Below are 22,079 nucleotides of genomic sequence, written 5' to 3'. Positions count from 1 at the left end.
CTGATTTATCCTATATAATAAAAGGCTAATATGCAATTCGACAGAACGGTGGAACAACCGGTCGCTATGATGCGCACTGACCACCGGGGGGGCAGATGCTCAACACAGGAGCAGCCTCCTGGTGGTCAATGCACTCCCACAGCGGGAGCGCCGCTCAGCTAGAAGCCGGGCTCATGGCTGGTGAGTGCAGCGGTGGTGGCGGGAGCCTCTCCTGTCACCACAGCAGCGCTAAGGATGTCCGACTGCTGGCGTAGGCCTGCTCCCCTGAGGGCTCCCAGACTGCAAGAGGGTACAGGCCAGGCTGAGGAGTTTCCCCCCTCCCTCCGAGTGCACAAATTTTGTGCACCGGGCCTCTAGTTTAGCATAAAGAGGACAGCTCCTTATTCACCTCCAGCCTAGGCACTAGGACTTTGTCCAGGCAGGGCTGTCCACATGGTGTTCTGTTGCTTTGACGTTGGACTAATCTTAGCATGGGGAAGCTCTCAAATGGGGTGTTTTACCTAGTTTGTTTTGCCCCAGGTCATTTCTTCAACTCCATTCTCTTTCTGTATCCTTGACCACACTGTTCAATTATCTTTGTTTCTTGTGGCTTTCCAGACCCAAATGGCACTCGTAATTAAGGTGTTCAGAGATAAGTCTGCTACTGAATTAGAAAAGGGTGATCTTCTCTTCCCTTGGAGTCTGTTTTCACTTTCAATACCAGGCATATCTGATCTCCTGAGGTCAGACCTCCTCCCCCTACTCCCACTTCCTTCTTTCCACCTGTGCCAAAAATCCCCGGATTTCTGAAATCCCAGTTTCAAATCATAGTTTGATGGTGTCTGCTGGCCTTCCATGTACACCTGGGTGACCGGGAAGGATTGTCACCCAGTGGAGAAAGAAATGGGGTTTATGTCCTGGAAAGGATGACGTAGCCCTTCCAGTTGAAGGATGTGGAAGGATAAGGTGGGGAGAGGGGAGCAGTATTGACTCACATCCACCAGACTGTTTTCTTCCCCTTCACATCTCTGCTCCTCACAGTGTTCCCTCCTGTGGTAACTCGTTAGCAATGCAGAACCTCAGGCCCCACCCTGAACCTGCTGAACCCGAGTCAGCATTTCCACAAGATGTCCTAGGGCATTCCTGAGTGAGTTCAAGTTCGAGAAGCAGGGTTGCACATCACAAGAGCCTTACTCACACTGCTTCCGAAGCAGTTCGCTTGCAAAGAGAAAATGTATTGCGATCACAACCGCATAGGACAGGCTGCAGGTGGTGTTGTGCTTTTAACACAGGATTAAAAGATTTTTATCTAAGTAATATATGCACTCCACTAAGAGGAAAATTCAAAAGGCAGCTCACTCACGGTGGTAGCAAATGAAAATGTAAACCCTCTTTCCCCAATCCTCCCCATCCCAGTCTCACTCCTCACCCCCTTTTAGTCATTTCCAGAAGTTATTAGTCTCCCCGCCCTCACCCTGAGCTGTAGCTTATATTTTATACTGCAATTCAGGGAGGGGGAGCTGGATCCACTGTTCAGAAATCCACGTTAGATTTCAGCTGAGCTCGAGTGAATTTGCGAACCTGCCAGAAAGTTGGATGTCAGCAAGTCAAAGGTGTTGAGGGAGGGAGCCCAAAAGGAACACCAGCCACATGGCCTTATTCTTAGCAAGTTTTAATTGTTTCAAATTCTCCACAAACTGTAAAAACAGGGCAGCCTACTTTATGACTCACTTATTCCTCTTATTTGCTATTTCTCTCTGGCCCAGGCAAATTTTGACAGCGGAGGTATGGCCACCTAGACACTGGAACTTATGATACTTTTTATTATTATTATTATTTTTTATTTTTTTGAATATATTTTATTGATTTTTTACAGAGAGGAAGAGAGAGGGATAGAGAGTTAGAAACATCGATGAGAGAGAAACATCGATCAGCTGCCTCCTGCACACCTCCCACTGGGGATGTGCCCGCAACCAAGGCACATGCCCGTGACCGGAATCGAACCTGGGACCCTTGAGTCCACAGGCCGACGCTCTATCCACTGAGCCAAACCGGTTTCGGCATGATACTTTTTTTTTAGATCAGAGAAGGACAGACAGGACCCCCAAGAGCTGGTCTTTTTTTCTTTTCTTTTTCAAACGTGATTAATTGAGCTCTTCAATTTATGAGGGGAAATTAACCCTCAATTTTGGGATGCACTTTGGGACCACTTTGCAGAAGATCCATATTTGAGGTGCTGATTCAGTTGCTTGCAATTCTTGCCTTTTTATTATTTTTTTAAATTGATTTTTACAGAGGGGAAGGGAGAGGGATAGAGAGTTAGAAACATCAATGAGAGAGAAACATTGATCAGCTGCCCCCTGCACGCCTCCTACTGGGGGATCAAGCCCCCAACCAAGGTACATGCCGTTGACCAGAATCGAACCCAGGACCCTTCAGTCCGCAGGCTGACACTCTATCCACTGAGCCAAACCGGTTAGGGCAATTCTTGCCTTTTTATTTTTATTTATTTTTTAAAAATATACTTTTATTAAAAAAAAATATATATATACTTTTATTGATTTCAGAAAGGAAGGGAGAGAGAGAGTTAGAAACATCAATGGGGAGAGAGAATCATTGATCGGCTGCCTCCTGCACATCCCCCTCTGGGGATTGAATCCGCAACCCGGGCATGTGCCTTGACTGGGAACTGAACCATGACCTCCTGGTTCGTAGGTCGATGCTCAACCACTGAGCCATGCCTGGCCGGGCAGTTCTTGCCTTTTTAAAAGACAGTTTCACTACGGTATAATTTCTATGCCATAAAATTCTCCGATTTTAAGTGTCCAGTTCAGTGGTTTTTAGGAAATTGACTGAGTTGTATAATTATCATAATCCAGCTTTAGAAAGTTTCTATCACCCCCAAAATATCTTTGCATTCATTCGTGGTCAACCCCATTTGTGGCCCAGCCCCAGTCTGCTAATCTAGTTTCTATCTCTATAAAATGACCTCTTCTGGATATTCATATGAATGGAGTTATACAATATGTGGTCTTTTTTGACTGGCTTCTTACACTTAGCATAATGTTTTTTGAGATTCATTCATGTTGTAGCATGTATCAGCATTTCATTCTTTTTTATTGCCAAGTGATATTCCAATATGTGGATGTGCCACATTTTGTTTATGCGTTCACCCATTGATGGACAATCAGGTTCTTTCCACTAACTCTCTGTTCCAGGTTGGACACGATGTGTATTTTACAACTAAAATAAAATGTTTTTAAATGTTAAAGATAACTTTACCACATGACCCGGCAAACCCACTCCTACTTTCTTTTTTTTAAAAAAATATTTTTATTGATTTTTTTTTTCAGAGAGGAAGGGAGAGAGATAGAGAGTTAGAAACATCAATGAGAGAGAAACATCAATCAGCTGCTTCCTGCACACCCCCTACTGGGGATGTGCCCACAACCAAGGTACATGCCCTTGACCGGAATCGAACCTGGGACCTTTCAGTCCGCAGGCTGACGCTCTATCCAGTGAGCTAAACTGGTTTCAGCCCCACTCCTACTTTCTAACGCAAGAGAAATGAAAACATGCATCCACACAACGATTACACACGGATGTGCACAGCAACATCATTCATCCGTGTGAAGTTGTATCTCACTGTTGTTTTGGTCCTTGACTTTTAAGCGTTCCGTCATTGTCCAGCCTGTTTCAGAGAGAGAGTAAAATAGAGTGAGGACCACACACAACCCCAGGCCCAATTATCTGCCTGCACTCAGTTCTCCTGCAGGGTGCACTGAATAAGCTCAGGCAAACCTCTTACATCCTCAGAATCTTAGGTCTCCTGAAAAATGGGAATAATTAATACCTTCCTCACACAAATTCTCAAGCACATTTCTCATTTTAGGTGCTTACTAAATGTTGAACTCACAGTTCTACTCCATAAATTTCCTGTCGGTGTATTCTTGCTGTGGGACATCCCTGTCACCGACTTAAGTATTCCAGTAAATAATGACTTCCCAGTATGTTAAGCATGACAGAATCTTACTAGACAGCTTGGCTGTCTTTCTTTTGTTCTGGATGTTACCCAAATACCTTCACACCCATCTTACTCATCCACACCGAGTGAACTGCGGGCGCCCTGCTCCCCTCTCTGTCATCTGGGTCACGATCACTTGTTTATCCAGTTTAGCTGCCTTCTCACCATCCATCCTGGCTTCTGCCTCCTATGACAAAGTCTGTTGCATTCTCTGGACCCCTAACCCTGGATCCTGTGGTGGCAGAAACATTTTAATCCTAGCCCCATCGAAAGCAGTGCGGTGGCCTTTTCTTGTGTGGTTCTGTCCCGTCTACAGGGACTTGCTCTGGGGGTAGGTGAAGTCATCTGGGCAGCCTTCCCCTCCTTGAGCCTGGGTTGCTAGCTGCTGCAGTAATTGGCTTGGCAGCATACTCCCTAAAAGGCTGTCCTTCAGCTGGTACTTTGTTAAAGCGGCAAGGCCATTCCCCTTGGGAGTTCCTTGAGACGGCAGCTGTCTTGCCTCATTAAGCAGAGACATGGGAAAGGTGTTTTGAAGGGAGACCTCTTATCTCAAAGAACAGTGGCTGGGCCTGAACATATGGACGGGAGATATGAAGGCCAAGGCCAAGGGCATGGTGGCAGCAATTTGGAACATCTGGTGGGAAATGCTTCGCTGGCAGTTAAAGGATAATGTTTGAATGCTTTCTAAAGGACTAAGTGTGTCCTCTTTAGTGAATTGGGCAATAAGTCCCACATGCATTAAAGATGTTATGCACTTGGGTTTCAAAGTATTGCATGACATATGTACACTTGTAGGAAGTACTTTTCATATCCTCCCCCAAAACATTCTGAAACAAGTGAGCAAAGCCCCAGGGACTTTCAACTATCTCGATGGGGAATATCTTGAACCACTTAGAACCACTTAGGAACTGTTGGGACTGTTTTGTATCTAAGTTGTTGGGGTCTGTAGTGAAGACTTGGGTTTGGGGCGTGGATTCCTTTTAAACTCTAGTACAGTGGTGTCCAATAGGAATATAATATAAGCCACATGTAACTTAACATTTTCAAGTCGCCAGATATATTCATTTTCTGGGGCCACCATAACAAACGATCACAAACAGGGTGGATGAAGCAACAGAAAGTTCCTTCATTCACAGATTTGGAGACCAGCAGTCTGAAGTCAAGGTGTCAGCAGGACCTGCTCCCCCTGAAGGCTCTGGGGAGAATCCTTCCTTGCGTTTTCGTAGTATCTGGTGGCTCCAGGATAATGTTATCTCAAGAACCCTAAGTAGCCCTCGTCAGTTTGGCTCAGTGGATAGAGCGCTGGTCTGCAGACTGAAGGGTCCCGGGTTTGATTCTGGTTAAGGGCACATGCCCAGGTTGTGACTCTACCCCCAGTAGGGAGCGTGCAGGAGGCAGCCGATCAGTGATTCTCTCTCATCATTGATGTTTCCATCTCTCGCTCCCTTTCCTTCCTCTCTGAAATCAATAAAAATATATTTTAAAAAAAGAACCTTAAATAATCATATCTGTTTCCAAATCAGGTCCCATCCTAAGGTTCCAGATGGACATGAACTTTGGGGGGACACTGTTGAACCCACTACACATTAAAAAAAGTGAGAAAAACCAACAGTTAAATTTAATTAATTTCATCTTTTATTTAACCCAATACCAGAATAGCATTATAACATGTAATCGCTGTAAAATAAATTTTAATGAGATATGTTAGCATTTTTTTTTGGGGGGGGGCGTACTAAGTCTTTGAAATCCAGTATTTTACATTTACTAGCGCATCTGAACTTGGGCCTACCACCTTTCAAAGGCTTGGTATCCCCGTGTGGCTGGCTGCCATGTATTGGCCTGGTTGGAGTGCTGTGTGTCTGACAGAGCTTTTGTGCTCCTCAGTATTTGCCCTGTGTTTGCTCCCTCACTCTTTCCCTCTCTCTCTCTCTCCCTTCATCCTCCTCTTTGTTTTTAGGGAATTTTCTATTCATTTGGAAAAACTCTCCATCGCTCTGAACAAAAGAAATAAAAATCTACTTTGTAAAAGCTACTGGGATCCCAAGACTCAGTGGAGGAAGCGAAGTTAGCCAGTTTTGAAAGAAAGTATTCAGTTACATTTTTAAGCCGAAGTGTTTATTGTTGGTAGAATTCATCAGACACATCAATAAGTGTGGTTGATGTTTGGGATGTAACATTTTTACATGGAGTAGGGGAGATGCAAGGCTTTATTATTACAAGTCTCCCTGCCAGGGGGTTCGTGACCCCACCCATTTATCTGCCCCCACGAACGCCGCCATTATTCTCTGCCAAGTTAAGACAAGAAATGGCATAAATTTCTTTCTGGGCTGATTGCTGTAAGTCTGTTGCAATAATGAAATTAAAATTTATAAATCTTTAAAAATCTGTGTTGTCTCTCCAAGAATTGCAGAAAAGCTTGTTATTTTTTTGGCTTGGATCTCAGTGAGGGGATAGAGGCTTTATAAGCAACTCCACAGGGAGAAATGTTTTGGATCCTTGAATTCTTAAATGTGGTTTGTGATAAGGATGTGGTTTCTACCATCCCTCGCACCAATTGATTTATGCTGAGCTGTTGTTACTGTCATCGGAATTTTTTTCTTCAGGTGAATCAGTGTTAAAGAAAATTAGCAAGCAGCCTGTGAGTATGAATATCATAGAGAAGAAGACATAGTACAAGGTGAATGTCCCTTCCCCTGCCCCACTCTGGCCCCCCACATAAGTATGTATCTATCTAGTTCCTCTATATATTCACATACATATATATTTAAATTGTTTACTCATGCATTTTTTAAAAATATATTTTTATTTCAGAGAGGAATGGAGAGGGAGAGAGAGATAGAAACATCAATGATGAAAGAGAATCATTGATAGGCTGCCTCCTGCACGCCCCCTACTGGGGATCCAGGCCACAACCCAGGCATGTGCCCTTGGTCGGAATCGAACCCGGGATCTTTCAGTCTGCAGGCCAACACTCTATCCACTGAGCCAAACCAGCTAGGGCAACTCATGTATTTTTAAAAAGCATAATTACTTTATGCTATGTATTGTTCTATAGCTTGCTTTTTTTTTGCCATTCACAAGGACTTAAGACATTTTCCATGTCAGTACAAATAGCCTTATTCTCCATAAAGGTGGCATAATAGTCTGTGGTACCAATCTATGTAATTTTAAAAAAGAATATATTTTTATTGATTTCAGAGAGGAAGGGACAGGGAGAGGGAGAGAGAGATAGAAACATCAATGATGAGAGAGAATCACAGATCGGCTGCCTCCTGCATGCCCCCTACTTGGGATTGAGCCCGCAACCTGGGCATGTGCCCTGACCTGAAATTGAACCATGACCTCTTGGTTCATAGGTCGAAGCTCAACCACTGAGCCACACTCGCTGGGCTAGGTTGAATTTTTAAGATAAATATCATAAAATAAGAAAAGGTGCCGAAACCGGTTTGGCTCAGTGGATAGAGCGTCGGCCTGCAGACTGAAGGGTCCCAGGTTCGATTCCGGTCAAGGGCATGTGCCTTGGTTGCGGGCACATCCCCGGTAGGGGGTGTGCAAGAGGCAGCTGATCAATGTTTCTAACTCTCTGTCCCTCTCTCTTACTCTCTGTAAAAAATCAATAAAATATATTAAAAAAAAATAAGAAAAGGGAAGGGTAATTTTATTTATAATATATTTGTTTAAAGCGATAATTTAGGAATTTTAGACTACATATGTTCTGTCCTCTTCACAAAAATCCTAGAAAATGCTAACACAAAGGAGTTATTCCCCACCCCCCCCCCCCCCCACCCCCCACCTTTCCCCTCGGTCACACTGCTTCTGGTGAGCCTCACTGGTCTCATATCTCATAACGCAACATGCATAGTAGTTCCTAGGCTTAGACTGCTGTTCTCCAAACTCCAAGTCTCTGGCTATTACAGCTTTTTCCTTTGACCTGCTGTACTTAATTGATTTGTTGGGACTGTTTTGTCATCATTTTTCTTTCTCTAACCAAAGGAAAGGGCACTCAGATCAAACCAGCCGCTCAGAAACGCTGGAGACTTTGGGAGGCCCTTGAAGTAGTTATTCCGCTCTTACGAAAGGAGTGGTCCACAGTGGGGCTGGTTCCCTCTATTCCTACAAACATTGCGGGGCTGCTTTCTTGGGTGTAGGTTCACACGGGAGTCTTCCTCAAGAACACGGCCTCTGAGGTCCTCCCAATCGCAGAAGAGGTGGGGGGCTCCTTGCAGAGAATCTCAAAGCAATGGGGGTAACAGCCAGGTCCTGCCTGATGCCTGGCCACACAAAAGAGGGTGGACTGCGCATCAGGGGTCGTGCTGCTGTGGCTGCTGATGTAAGGCCCTCCTGTTGGTCCTGCCTCTCCTTGTTCACCGTGATGAACTGTGAAAAGCAATCAGGTTAGGCTGGCTAGATTCCCAGGGCCCACGGGGAAGGGTTTTCCTTCTCCCACCTTGACCCTTCTTGCCTTGTCAATTATTTATTCTTTTTACGCTTCACACACGTCAGAAACTGTCCCTGTTTTGGGAGAACTTTCTGTATGAGGTCAAGGCAGCAGCCGTTCTGTCATTTTCTACAAGTCAGACTTCTGCTAACTTCAGCAAGCTGGAGCACGGCAGGGGGTGGGGTGGGGAACCAGTGCAGGGAGAAAAGACCTCTGAGGGTCCAGTGATCTAACACAAAGCCCAAGCACAAGAATCTGTGCAATTTGTTTTACAGGCCAGTGCTGTCCAGTAGAAGTATAATGTGAACCATATGTGTAATTTTAAATGTTCCGGTAGCCACATTAAAAGAGCGAAAACAAACGGGTCAAATGAATTTTAATATCTTTGCGTAACGCCATGTATCTAAAAATACCAATGTTTCAACATATAATTAATGTGAAGATTATTAATGAGGTATTTTATTTCATTTTTGCACTAGTCTTCTGAGTCTGGTATGTATTCTACATCGATAGTACAATTCAATTTGGGCTAGCCACATTTCAAGTACTCAATAGCCATATGTAGACAGTGTACATAGAAGGCTCTCACCCAGAATGAATCGGCACATGTTACATGTTATTCTAACGTTTCCTGGTTTCCCAGCCACAGCGCAATTGAAGTAGTAAGTAAATGGGAGAGCAGTGGAGTGGTGATGCGTAGAAGAATTATAAATGGCTGGAATCACTCAATGTAAGCATGCCAACCTGTCAATCCTTGTGACCCCGGAAGTACTCAATGTGGCAGCTTGGTAGAGTGATTGAAAATAATTGATATCTTCCCATGCTTGTCCTCCACTTCATAACCCAAGTCACCACAAAAAGGGCTAAATCACATTCACTGTACTCTAAGGAGGTAGGGAAGTGTGAAGAGTTTGTGGAAAAGGTGAAGGAATGTTTCTATCCGGTGTTGCTAAAATAAGAGTGCTCTATACGGGAGACCTGGAAAATAGACACAGGTAGAAATCCCAGACTACGTCCCGAGGCCCTCTCCATGTCTAAAGCGAGGCGCCCACAAAGGACCTGGAAGAGCCTGCAAGTGTGGCTTCAGCTGCGTGTGTCCCTCTTCATGTCCCTTGGATCGCTGATTTCATTTCCACGGGTTTCCCTTCTGGTCCATGGGACAGACCTGCAGCTGGAGCCTTGGAGCCAGCAAGGCTCACCCATGGCCTGGGCCCCCCGCTGTGTTCAGGGACCTCAGGAGTCTGGCTAGTCGTTTTCGGAAGCTTTTTGGACGGACGCCCTGGGAACGGACCACTCCCTGGGCATTTGCTTGGGGCATTGGTACCAAAGTGTCCGGGTTTGCCGTCTGAGCTGCGGTACTCAGATTCCAGCCAGCACAAAACCCACAAAATGACAACAGAACCCAAAATGCTTGAATTGGACACCCTCTTTGTGTTTCCTCTCTATTTGTTGCTTGTGGCATGTTTAGAAAATTATAAAGTCAGGAGTGGAGAGGGAGGTGTCACGGAGCCAGTGTGTATCGTTCTCGCGTAAAACATTCAGTGTGTTCCTGCTTGTAGCATAATATTTTCTCTTTCTTTTATTCTTTTCTTAGGCCGAGGAGTCTTGTAAATGCAATGGCTGGAAAAACCCCAACCCTTCTCCCACTCCCCCCAGAGCCGATCTGCAGCAGATGATTGTCAGCCTAACAGAATCCTGCCGGAGTTGTAGCCATGCCCTAGGTGAGTTCCTCAATCTTCCAGGAAACTCGACCGATGTCATTGTTGCCAGAAAGTCCTAACTTACATGAATTCCGTGGGTTAGCCGAACTTGCTCTGTATGAGGCAACAACAAAAGAGTCTCTTGAGTCCCATGAATTTGCTCGGGAGGGAGGGCTTCATGTGAGAGACAAGCCCTGCCCTGTTTGCCTGCCTCTTCCCACCCCCTCAAGAGCTGCATTGGGCTTGGGGATTATCGCCAGATAAGATGAACGATGGGAGACCGAGGTAGAGTGATGTGTGAGGCGTCCTGATTCATTCTGATGGGGACCCGAGAGTCTTTGACCCCTTAGGTTGAAACCTCAACCAACTAACTGGTTTGTTGTCTTCTTATTGTTGTTATTTTCTGATTCCCTGGACTTTCTGGAAATGCTTCATTTTATCTCCATATTCTGTAGTTTCCTGCATCTGGTAGCTCTTTCTTCACAGGGCTTGTGTTCAGTAAATGTTTACTCGTGTTTTCCCTTTCAACTTTATCTGTCCCTGCGAGATAATCATTGTCACCCTGGCAAGAGAGACTCTGCCAGTGTTACTCAACTGGACTGTGCTAATATGTTCTTGTCCTGTAAATAGTTTTAAGATAAATATTTTTTAAAAAACTGTATTTTGTTTGAGTAGATCAAAGTTAATGGATAGTTTTCCCTATTAGATATTAAAATTCCAGTTCATAAAGGATCTTGGAAGATTATACTTATATTTTTGCCTTCATTTATCCAGTGCCCCCAAAGAATGTCTTTATGTCCAGTTTACTGTCCACTATTGCAAGGACATACTGGGCAGAGTATTCTCACTAAAGGGGCATTTTCCGCCTGACCATTTATAAGCAGGTGGCTTCTTTATGACATCATCTTTCTCACAAGCTTCCAGCTGATATCAAATGGTACAGCATCAGCCCTCAAGGTCAGCGTGGTCTGAGGTTTTATTTTGTACTCAGCTGGAGTGTATCTCAGTACTCACAGAGCAAAACAGTAGATAGCGTGATCTTCCCAGGAAGTTACTGTACTGGAGTAATCTGAAAAAGGAAGCTGAGAAGGTGGATCTCACAAAAGAAGTGAACACACAAATAATTACATCATTGTGTTGATTTAATTGGTATATAACATAATGTAAGTTCTGATTTTTGATGCAGCCCAGTGCAAAGGAAAGATTTCAGAAGTTACAGAAACAACTCTGCTTATCACTAACTTTTTTCACAATTGATCCCTGAGTGAGTGCCCTTTAGACTTGCCTCAGAAAATATGATGCAACTAGTGGCCTGGTGCATGAAATTTGTGTACATTAAAAGGGAATTAATTAGAGGAAATATTTTAATGTTGCTGTTTGTACTTTCTCTATAATACAAGTGTCAGAGATCAAAGAAAATTAGTAAAATGTATATGAAAATCTCCCTCCTGTCAGAGTCTGGGGCATGCTGTGGGACCTAGAGTCAAGTCCATGCCCACCACCCGCAGGTGCTTCGAAAACGCAGGAGACCCAGACTTGGCCGGCCCCACCCTCATTGGGTGAGACCCAGATCTGGCTGGCCCCACCCCCACCAAGCCCCTCAGGGCAGGGAGCACAGTCTCAGGTCCCCTGTCAAGCCCCGCTGGGCGGGGGGCGAGGCCTGAGGTCTCCAGGCCCAGCACCAGGGTGGGGGGCACGGCCTGAGGTCCCCTGTCAAGCTCTGCCAGGTGGGGGGTGCAGCCTGAGGTCCCTCGCCCCAGCCAGGCACCATGCAGCCGCAGGTCCCTGCTATTCAGTCATGACGTTACGGTGTCCTGGCTAATTTGCATATTCCTCTGTTATATAGATAGATAATAGATAGGTAGATAGATAACAAGCTGGGCTCAGGAACTCCTTAAGCACTGGGCTTGAACTGTATTTGGTATTGATTGGGAAAATTCGATTATCCTATACCAGTTAACATTGAAAAACAGAGTCTTTTTCCTTTCTTTTTTGGTCTTTTAGAGCCTCTTAGCTGAGCAGATTGTCGCCACTCTGAGCTTGTAAACACACATGAATACTCAAAGGCAGAAATAGTCTTTTATAAAGAAAAGCCAACTTTGTCCCTTTCATATTTCTTTTTTTGATATATATTTTTATTGATTTCAGAGAGGAAGAGAGAGATGGAAACATCAGTGATGAGAGAGACTCATTGATCGGCTGCCTCCTGCATGTCCCCCACTGGGGATTGAGCCCGCAACCCAGGCATGTGCCCTGACCGAGGATCGAACTGTGACCTCCTGGTTCATAGGTGGACGCTCAACCACTGAGCCACGCCGACTGGGCCCCCTTTCGTGTTTCTTATCAGGCTTTGAAAACAAATGCCATTATTTGACAGTATATAATAGAATGGGGGAAAAAAGGTATAGATCCTTTCACCTGGCAAATCCATGCCAAAAATTTAACCTACTTGTAAGTTAAGATGTACCTTCAAATTTAACCAAGGGGACAATTATTATATACTTATTCGTGATATTAAAAAACTGGAAACAACTTAAATTTCCCAATGTAGGAGGTAATTGGTTAAATTAGGAAAATCTATGTTATGAAATTTAATGTGGCCTTTAGAAAAAGATGTATTTGTCTACATAGAAAGATATTCTTAACATATTCTTAACCAAAAAAAGCAGGTCATAAACCAGCTTAATTGGAGGTTTTATAATTTAGGAATTAGAGGGTCAGCCAGTCCGAGTTCAAATCCTGGCTGTACAACCAATAGCTGTGAGTTGGAGCATTTTATTTAATCTGCCTGGACCTCAGTTTTCTCTGTTCAAAAATGGAGGATCTACTGCATAAGATTGTTTTGAGGATTAAATAAGATAACATATGTAAAGATTTTAGAACAGTGCCTGGCAAATTAATGTATTATTATGAGCCCTTCTTTCACTTAAAACAACAGATATGAATTCTGTGCAGTTTAAATAAGAAAACAGTGTTTGTAAGATGGGTCCCGGGAGCTCTCAGAAGCTGAAAACAAAGGGAAATGGGGTTTCAGTAGAGGATCTCAGCGGCAGGGATTTATGGGCCTTCTGTCCTGCTGGATGATTCTGTTCTGGCTGCTTCCATCCCTGTGACTATTGGTTCAGAACTCAAATCCCCAGAGAAGGGGATCTGATTGGTGTGGTGCCTGCCACATGCCTGCCTCTCAAGGTGTCATTCCAAAATGCATGGATATTGACTCAAGAACAGCATCATGAGTATAATCTCATTTTATTAGCTTAGAAAATATGACATTTTAATATATATAAACAGGAAAAGATCTGGAAGGATGTATATTGAGTTGCTGACAGTGATTTGCTCAGGGTTTTGGGGTTATTATAGATTAGAGTCCCAGTGCATGAATTCATGAATGGGTGGGGTCTGGCCAGCCCGCCCTGATGGGAGCTAATTGGGGTCGGGCCAGTGGGGGGAGGGGATGTGGGAGGTTGGCCAGCTGGCCCCGCCCTCGATTGGGGTGGGGGGGCTGATCAGGGGCAGGGCTGGCCGGGGGGGGGGGGGGAGGGGGGGCGCCGATGGCCGCTGCAGTGTACGTCATAGCGACTGGTGGTTCCGGTTGCTTGGCTTTTATATATATAGATGCTTTCAAAATACTTTCCCTTCTTCCTTTCTCCCTCTTTCCCCCACTTCAGTCTGCTTTCTTAAGATTAAAATATCTATACCTTTTCAAGTACTTTTGGAATTACTTCCAGAATGCCATTGTATCTTAGTATCAAGGCTGTAGAAAACGTTTTTCTGAGATTATGCTTCCTCCAACCCACCTCTTCCCTTTTAAAAACTTTTTATTTTGGAAAGTTTTAAACATATGTAAAGGTAGAAAAAAAAAACAGTATCAAGACTATAGAAAAACCTTTTTCCTGAGATGATGCTTCCTCCCTCCCCCTTAAAAAGCTTTTTGTTATGGAAAGTTTCACATATGTAAAGTAGAAAGAACAGTTTAATAAACTACTTTCTACCCATCACTTTATTTACTTTTGCCATTTCCCCTTCCTCTTTTATTGCCAGAGTATTTTAAGCAAGTTCTAGACATCTTTTCTTATTCATTCAAATTACTTCTTTTTTAAAGATGGATATTTTTTTTATTCATTTATTTGTTTTTATATACTTTGCGAAGTGTTCTCCCCCCACCCCCCATATTTCCAGTACGCATCTGGCACCATACATAGTTATTACAATATTATTGACTATATTATCTGTGCTATACGTTACATCTCTGTGACTATTTTGTAACTACAAATTTGGCCTTCTCAATCCCTTCACCTTTTTTCCACCCAGTCCTCAAACCCCCTCCCCTCTTCCAGTCATCAGTCTGTTCTGTCTATCAATAAATGTGTATCTGTTGTGTGTGTTTATTTATATTGTTCTTTAGATACTACATATAAGTGAAATCATGTGGTATTTGTTTTTCTAGGACTGACTTGTTTCACTTACATGCAGATTACTTCTCAGTGATTACCTACAGAGTACAAGTTGGGGTCTAGGGAATTCTGTTAAGCATCATGCAAGCCTTAATTCTCAAATACCTTTCTTTCTGTTTGTGTATGCTGCTCTGTCTTCACCGGCACTATTCTGAACATGGTTAATTTAGTCCCCAGTAACATACATGTGTCAATGTGTAATGCTGCTGGACTTGTCAAAGCAAAACATTCAGGCTCATCGATTGGGATGATGTCTAGTCTATTGATTTGCTGTTGGGCATCTCTTGGCTCAGCTGTACATGTTCTTTTGACAGTGAGCTCTGGTTTCATGTGGTCTCCCGATAGTCACTTCCATGCCAGGCATCCTTGGCCTGCTGTAATATGATGCTCGTCATTGTCTCCTGGGTATGAAACACAGGACTGACAACAGTCGGATCACGTGGAAAGAACATTCAACTGGGAGTTAGGAAGTAAGAATTCTACGCCTGGCTCAGCAGTTTACCAAGTCCCTTAACCTCTTTGCAATTCTGTTTCTTTATCCACATAATGAAATGGTTAGTCTAGACCCGTGGTTGGCAAACTGCGGCTCGCAAGCCACATGCGGCTCTTTGGCCCCTTGTGTGTGGCTCTTCCACAAAATACCATGGCCTGGGTTGAGTCTATTTTGAAGAAGTGGCATTAGAAGAAGTTTAAGTTTAAAAAATTTGGCTCGCTAAAGAAATTTCAATCGTTGTAGTGTTGATATTTGGCTCTGTTGACTAATGAGTTTGCCGACCACTGGCCTAGACCTAGTGTCTGATATTGTAGCCTCTTGATAAATGGGGCTAATGAACACTGGAAATGTAGCTACTCCAATTTGAAATGTGCTGTAAGTGTAGCATACATGCAAGATTTTTTTCCTTCCTCATCCAAGGATATGCTTTTTTAATTTTTTAAAAAGATTTTTATTGAGCCCTAACTGGTTTGGCTCAGTGGATAGAGCGTCGGCCTGCAGACTGAAGGGTCCCAAGTTCGATTCCGGTCAAGGGCATGTACCTTGGTTGTGGGCACATCCCCAGTAGGGAGTGTGCAGGAGGCAGCTGAATTGGTGTTTCTCTCTCACTGATGTTCCTAACTCTCCCTCTCTCTCTCCCTTCCTCTCTGTAAAAAAAAAAAAAAAAAAAAAAAATCAATAAAACATATTAAAAAAAAGATTTTTATTGATCAATTTTTTTTTAATTTTTTTTTAGAGAGAGAGAGGGGGAGACAGAGAGGAACATCCATCAGCTGCTTCTTGTGCTCCCCCTACCGGGGATGGAGCCTGTAACCCGGGCATGTTCCCTGATCTGGAATCGAACTGGTGCTCTTGGTGCTGGGAAAATGCTCAACCAACTGAGCCACACTGGCCAGGGCCCGAGGATATGCTTTTACTGACCTTAGAGAGAGAGGAAGGGAAGGAGAAAGAGAAAAACATCTATGTGAGAGAGGAACATCGATTGGCTGCTTCTTGCATGTGCCCAGGGGATTGAACCTGCAACATAGGTATGTGCCCTGACTGGGTTATGTGCCAAAAACCTTTTGGTGTACAAGATGATGCTCCAACCAATGGGTCCACCCAGCCAGGGCTACATGGGAGATTTTGAAAGGCTATTATGAAAAAAAGTGAGCTATCTGATTAATATCGATGACATACTGAAATGATATTTTGGAGATATTATGTTAATAAAATTTATTATTATAATTAACTAGAAGCCTGGTGCACAAAATTCATGCACGGGGGTGTGTGTCCCTCAGCCCAGCTTGCACCCTCTCCAATCTGAGACCCCTCGAGGGATGTCCAACTGCCCAGTGGGATCGGGCCTAAACGGGCAGTCGGACATCCTTCTCACAATCCAGGACTGCTGGCTCCCAACTGCTCGCCTGCCTGCCTGCCTGATTGCCCCTAACCGCTTCTGTCTGCCAGCCTGATCACCCCCTAACCACTCCCCTGCCAGCCTGTTTGCTCCTAACTGCCCTCCCCTGCAGGCCTGGTCCCCCCCAACTGCTCTCTCCTGCAGTCCTGGCCCCCCCCCCCCAACTGCCCTCCCCTGCAGGCCCGGTCACCCCCAACTTCCCTCCTCTGCTGGCCTGATCACCCCTAACTGCCCTCCCCTGCAGGCTTGATCGCCCCCAACTGCCCTCCCTTGCAGACCTGGTCCCTCCCAACAGCCCTCCCCTTCTGGCCTGATCGCCCACAACTGCCCTCCCTTGCAGGCCTGGTCCCTCCCAACTGCCCTCCCTTGCTGGCCATCTTGTGGTGGCCATCTTGTGTCCACATGGGGGCAGGATCTTTGACCACATGGGGGCAGCCATCTTGTATGTTGGAGTGATGGTCGATTTGCATATTACTCTTTTATTAGATAGGATTTCACTTGTTTTTTTAAACTTAAAAATATGTGTATAGCTCACATTATATTTCTATTGCATAGTGCTGGCCTAGAATATTTTAGTCCATATTTTGAAATTATTTGATCTTTGGGGTTAGTACAATCAAATTCATTTATAAAAATTTGACAAAGGGTCCTAACAAAGCACTTCAGTTGGCACAAACATTTCTCCTCTTGTATTAGTAGCAATAAAAATTCCTGATTTTGAGCCTGCTTGTTTAAATAGCAACCTGCTTCTGTGACCAGGAAAAGAGGAAACACTATTGTAATCAAAACACGATTGGAATGTTTGTTGACATTTTTGGGTCTTTGTTCTGAACTGTGCCAGAACGAACTGATTATTAAATTTGACTAGCAATAATTTCTTTATGTAGAAGGTTTTGATTATTTTTCAATGCCATCAGTTTTTTTTTCCTGATTTATATTTAATATATATTCTAGGTATATATTACACACGCACACATATATAGTTAAACATTCTAGCAGGGAAAAGTGGCAATTGTTTATTACTATAGTTACCTCTGCTTACCTGCTTATTTACAGTAGAAACTTTCCAAGGAAAGTAAAGAGCTAGCATCAGCAATTACACTAGAACTTGTTTCTTGAATAGTATGACGTCTGAAGGGACTGCCAGTTTTATTTTCACGGACTATTTCAGACATTTAGATCATAGGCAAGTCATTTGACCCAATACGTTTTCTTTGGCCTTACCACATTTGCATAGACCTCGGCCACTTAATCACCCCCTAGCTCCCATTTACACATTGTACCATGCAGATGCCAAATGACACGGTGCTCAGCCAGCACACTGACACAGCCACCTGAGTCAGCGTATTTCTCTTGGCTGGGTGTCCTCTGTTTTCCTAATGCCGCCTTTCACACACAGGTTTCAGAGTTGTCAGGACCTGTGAGTCTGGGACAGCAGGAGTGAAGGGGATACACTGATAATATTTGTCCTGCTTGATAGAAGTTACTTTTCCCTACTTTCCTCTGGTCATGAAGTCCTGTTGAGCTTCTCTCCCTGCACCCCACGTCTCCCCACTCCCGCCCCGCACTGCCTGAATTCAGGCTTGTTCTCTGTATTTGGTTGTACCTGCACCAGCGCTGGGAGTACTTACCTCCATTCTTGTGCACCCATCTTCCCAAGGAAGTAGTAATCTACTCTGATCACATTCCCCAGCTTAACCCCTCTGAGCTTCCCATGATCCTCAGGATGATGTCCAACTTTAGCTGAGCCTGCCGGATTGTTCAGGCTTCTACTCTCCGGCCCTCCCCCCACCACCTGGGTTGCATTTTGGCCACCAGGCTGTTCTCTGAAAGTTCTTCACACTTTCTCCCACCTCTGCCTTAGATGTAGAGGCCCCACCGCTGCAATGCCTTTCCTTCATTTTCTGCCAGGGGATCCCTACTCGCCTTCAAGGTTTCACTACTAGAGAACTTGCTATAGAAAATAAAGACCTTCTTGGAACTCAATTGCAATGCGCCTCGTGGATAACTGTAATGATCTATCTCCTTGTTGGTTTTCTAGACCAGACAGATGAAGGGCTGACTTTGGCTCTAGTTCCTAATATATTTAGTTCCTTGGGCATAATTGGGTTTATTCCTTCATCAATAAATATTCGTTAAATTCAGCAATAGTAAGTAACAAGGTGACTGGTTGTTTTTATTCGCAGAGGCTTTTATAGTTTGTCATCTGTACCTGCACAGGCCAACACCAAAGCCACTAGGCATGAGTGGCCACTGAGCACTTGAAATGTGGCAAGCTTGAATTGAAATGTGTTGCAAATGTTAAATGCACACAGAATTTTTTAAAAAATATATTGTATTGACTTTTTACAGAGAGGAAGGGAGAGGGAGAGAGAGTGAGAAACATCAATCAGCTGCCTCCTGCTCACCCCCTACTGGGGATGTGCCCACAACCAAGGTACATGCCCTTGACTGGAATCGAACCTGGGACCCTTGAGTCCACAGGCCGACGCACTATCCATTGAGCCAAACCCGTTAGGGCAAATGCACACAGATTTTAAAGACTTTGTGTGACAAAAGAATGTGAAACGTTAATAATTTTTTTATATTGACTACTTGTTGAAATGAATAATCTGGTATGCATTAGGTTAAATATGACATATTATTAAAATTAATTTCAACAATTTAATTCTTTTAAAGTAGCTACTAGAATATTTAAATGGACATATGTGGTTTGCACTATATTTTTACTGGACTGAACTCACCTAAAGGGCTCTTAATCTTAAACATATCTTGTTCTCCATTTCAGAGCTGAGGTTACAATAGATGAAGCCACCTTTAAACAGTGGCAACTCAGAAGGTTTCATTGAAGGAATTTGTTTGACCTCTTTTCGCCTTGACCTCCAATGGCCACGAACCAAAAATGTATTTGAGCAGCTTACAGATCCTACGGTTGCCATGCCCTTTGCTGTGGCTCCAGTGAAAGGAGCCAGAGACATGTTAGCTGCCTGCGCAGCTGCCGCCCGCTCACCCTGCCGGGCCTGTGGGAACTGGCAGGCTGTCCTCAAGCGAAGTGCAGGCCAGTGATACATGGAACCAGAGCTTAGTGAGGGTCACAGCACACGGTGACAGTGCTTCCTGTTCCCAGCCAGGCAACAGCTGCGCCCGATTCCTAGCAGCAGGCTTTTGGCGGCTCACTCTGTGGCTCCCTGGGTATTTGCAAGTCGGGCACAGCACTGAGAAGGGGCCACCTTACACCCTCCTGCAGAGATGGCAAGACAGCAGAGCCTCCCCCACTCAGTCCTCTGACCCCCACCTCCCCTCCTGGCTGCCCTCCACACACACCTGAGAGGGAGCTTTTCCCAAGATTCTTGGGAAATGATGTCGATGCTTTGTACCAGCCTCTCGAAAGACGGAAATGAAAGCAGGGTTGTTTCCATTTGACGGTCAAATTCCAGGTGGAGGGAAGATTTTTCAAAAAGGTTTTTATTTGGGAAGAATTTCAGATTTCAGAAAAGCCATGAGAATAATAAGGAAGAACATCCTGTGTATCTTTTGCCCATGCTTACCTACTGTTGTCGCATGTGGACTGGGACCAACGCAGGTCGAAAGACCCGTCTGGAAATAGGCTTCCCGCAGAATCCTTAGAAAAGGATCTCAGGAGTGCGTGTGTAGGAGGATCTGAGGTATAGTGGTAAGACCTATTGGAGGTGGAAGGGTGTTCAGGGCACAGATGCCCCCGAAGATGCTGCCACACGGCCTCAGCCATGACCAGGTGGCTTAGCTCCATCTCACTGTGGAAGAAGTCCAGCCTCTGGGGCCACGCCAGGCCCAGGAGGAGGGCCAGGGGCCTGGAGGTGCTGTGCCATCCCCCCGCATTGGCTTCCAAAGCTTCAGTCGTCTAGCTTAGTCCCTGTTCTCCTCTAGCCCACTTTCGATGCTGCACTTCATCCCACGCAGCTGCCACGGTGCACCTCAGGCCTTTGCTAAACTTTGATTATAACGCCTTGGTTTGGGAAGGGGTAAGCTTCCTTTCAAACTATCCAGTGTCTTTCCTGGCTCTTCCTGGGGCTATGTTGGTGCCTCCCCCTATCCAATCCCTTTCCTGAAGCTTTTGGGTTTTGTGCCCTTAACCTATCCGATCCTTTTCACAGATTTTCCCAAGGGCGCTCCATCTTGGCTTCTACTGTGCATGTGTCCAACAAAGGAATTTCCCTCTTATTGTTTGTTGTCCTCCCACCCCCAAATCTGGCTAATGGCAGTCATTCCCCTGGAGATTGGAAAGCTGGTCTTTCCTGGCTACTCGAGGATTAGGTCCCATGTGTCCACTGGGGTGTCTGTGAAGCTGTAGCTTCCTAGTTAGTCAGGCTTAGCCAGTTTAGCTTCTCTTTTTCAATACCTAACTAGCTACCTATGGGAACACTACTAGTAACTTTTTGCCCTATTTGTTTTGTCATGTCCTCTCTCTCTCTCTCTCTCTCTCTCACACACACACACACACACACACACACACACACACATATACACAGACTCATATATATGGCATGCAATATATAAGTGAGTCCGTACGTGTTGTGCGTGTGTATTTATATGGTTTTACTTCTTTTTTCCTGGACCATATAAGAATAAGTTGCATATACATCATGACTCTTTTCCCCTAAATACTTAAATATGTATTTCCTAAAAGCACGTTTATTATTTTACATAACCTCAGTTCAGTTACCAACTTCAGTAAATTTTAACATTAATGTAATACTTTATTTAGTCGGCTCTTAGTCTTATCAGTTGACCCCAAAAATGTTCTTTACAGCATATTTTCCTCTCATTAAACATCTAGTCTGGAATCACATCTATGTTCAGTTGTTGTATGAAAGGAAAACAGTAAGTCACACCCAACAATTCTACATTCAGAGTGTGGGTTTTTCCACATCAAGCAAGTGTCCAACTCTCTGGTGGACATCAAATGGATGTCCTACAATTTAACTCAGTTCTGACACTGATTGCTTGTAGTCAGTGCAGACCCCACAGGCTAAGGGCTCAGTCCCCCTTCTTCTTACCACTGCAGATGCCAATCTCAAGTCCAGTGACTATGTGCTTCTGACTGACCCACTATAAATTTGAGGTTCCCGTGACTTCCTTAAGTTCGATAATTTTCTATAGTGGCTCACAGAACTCAGGAATACAGTTTACTTTCTAGATGACCAGTGTTATTTTTTTTTTTTAAAGATTTTTATTGATTTTAGAGAGGAAGGAAGAGGGAGAGAGAGATAGAAACATCAGTGATGAGAGAGAATCATTGATTGGGGATCGAGCCTGCAATCCTGGCATGTGCCCTTGATCGGAATCAAACCCGGGACCCTTCAGTCTGCAGGCCGACGTGCTATCCTCTGAACCAAATCGGCTAAGGCTGGATGACCAGTGTATTAAACAAGGATGCAACTCAGGGACAGCTGGATGGAAGGGATGCACAGGGACAGTTGTGAGGGAAGGAGCTGGGAGCTTCTGTGCCTCTCCACGTGTGTCAGCCTTCCAGCACCTCACATGTGCACTGACCTGGGAGCTCTACCAACCCTTTCAGTTAGGGTTGTAATGGAGGCCTCATTATGCAGGCAT

General features: G+C 44.5%; 1 protein-coding gene across 1 annotated transcript in view; it reads left to right on the top strand.

Moving 5' to 3' along the window:
- Window positions 1–22,079, top strand: part of KAT2B (lysine acetyltransferase 2B) — an 89,112-nt gene that overhangs the window by 14,699 nt on the left and 52,334 nt on the right. The window contains exon 2 of the mRNA XM_008153493.3: window positions 10,036–10,162. Within this exon, the coding sequence (XP_008151715.3) occupies window positions 10,036–10,162 (127 nt within the window). The remainder of the gene's footprint in view (window positions 1–10,035; window positions 10,163–22,079) is intronic.

The sequence above is a fragment of the Eptesicus fuscus genome, chromosome 18 (genome assembly GCF_027574615.1).
Source record: "Eptesicus fuscus isolate TK198812 chromosome 18, DD_ASM_mEF_20220401, whole genome shotgun sequence".
Lineage (NCBI taxonomy): Eukaryota > Metazoa > Chordata > Mammalia > Chiroptera > Vespertilionidae > Eptesicus > Eptesicus fuscus.
Note: the sequence above shows the minus strand (reverse complement) of the source record. Positions and strands in the feature narration are given on the sequence as shown.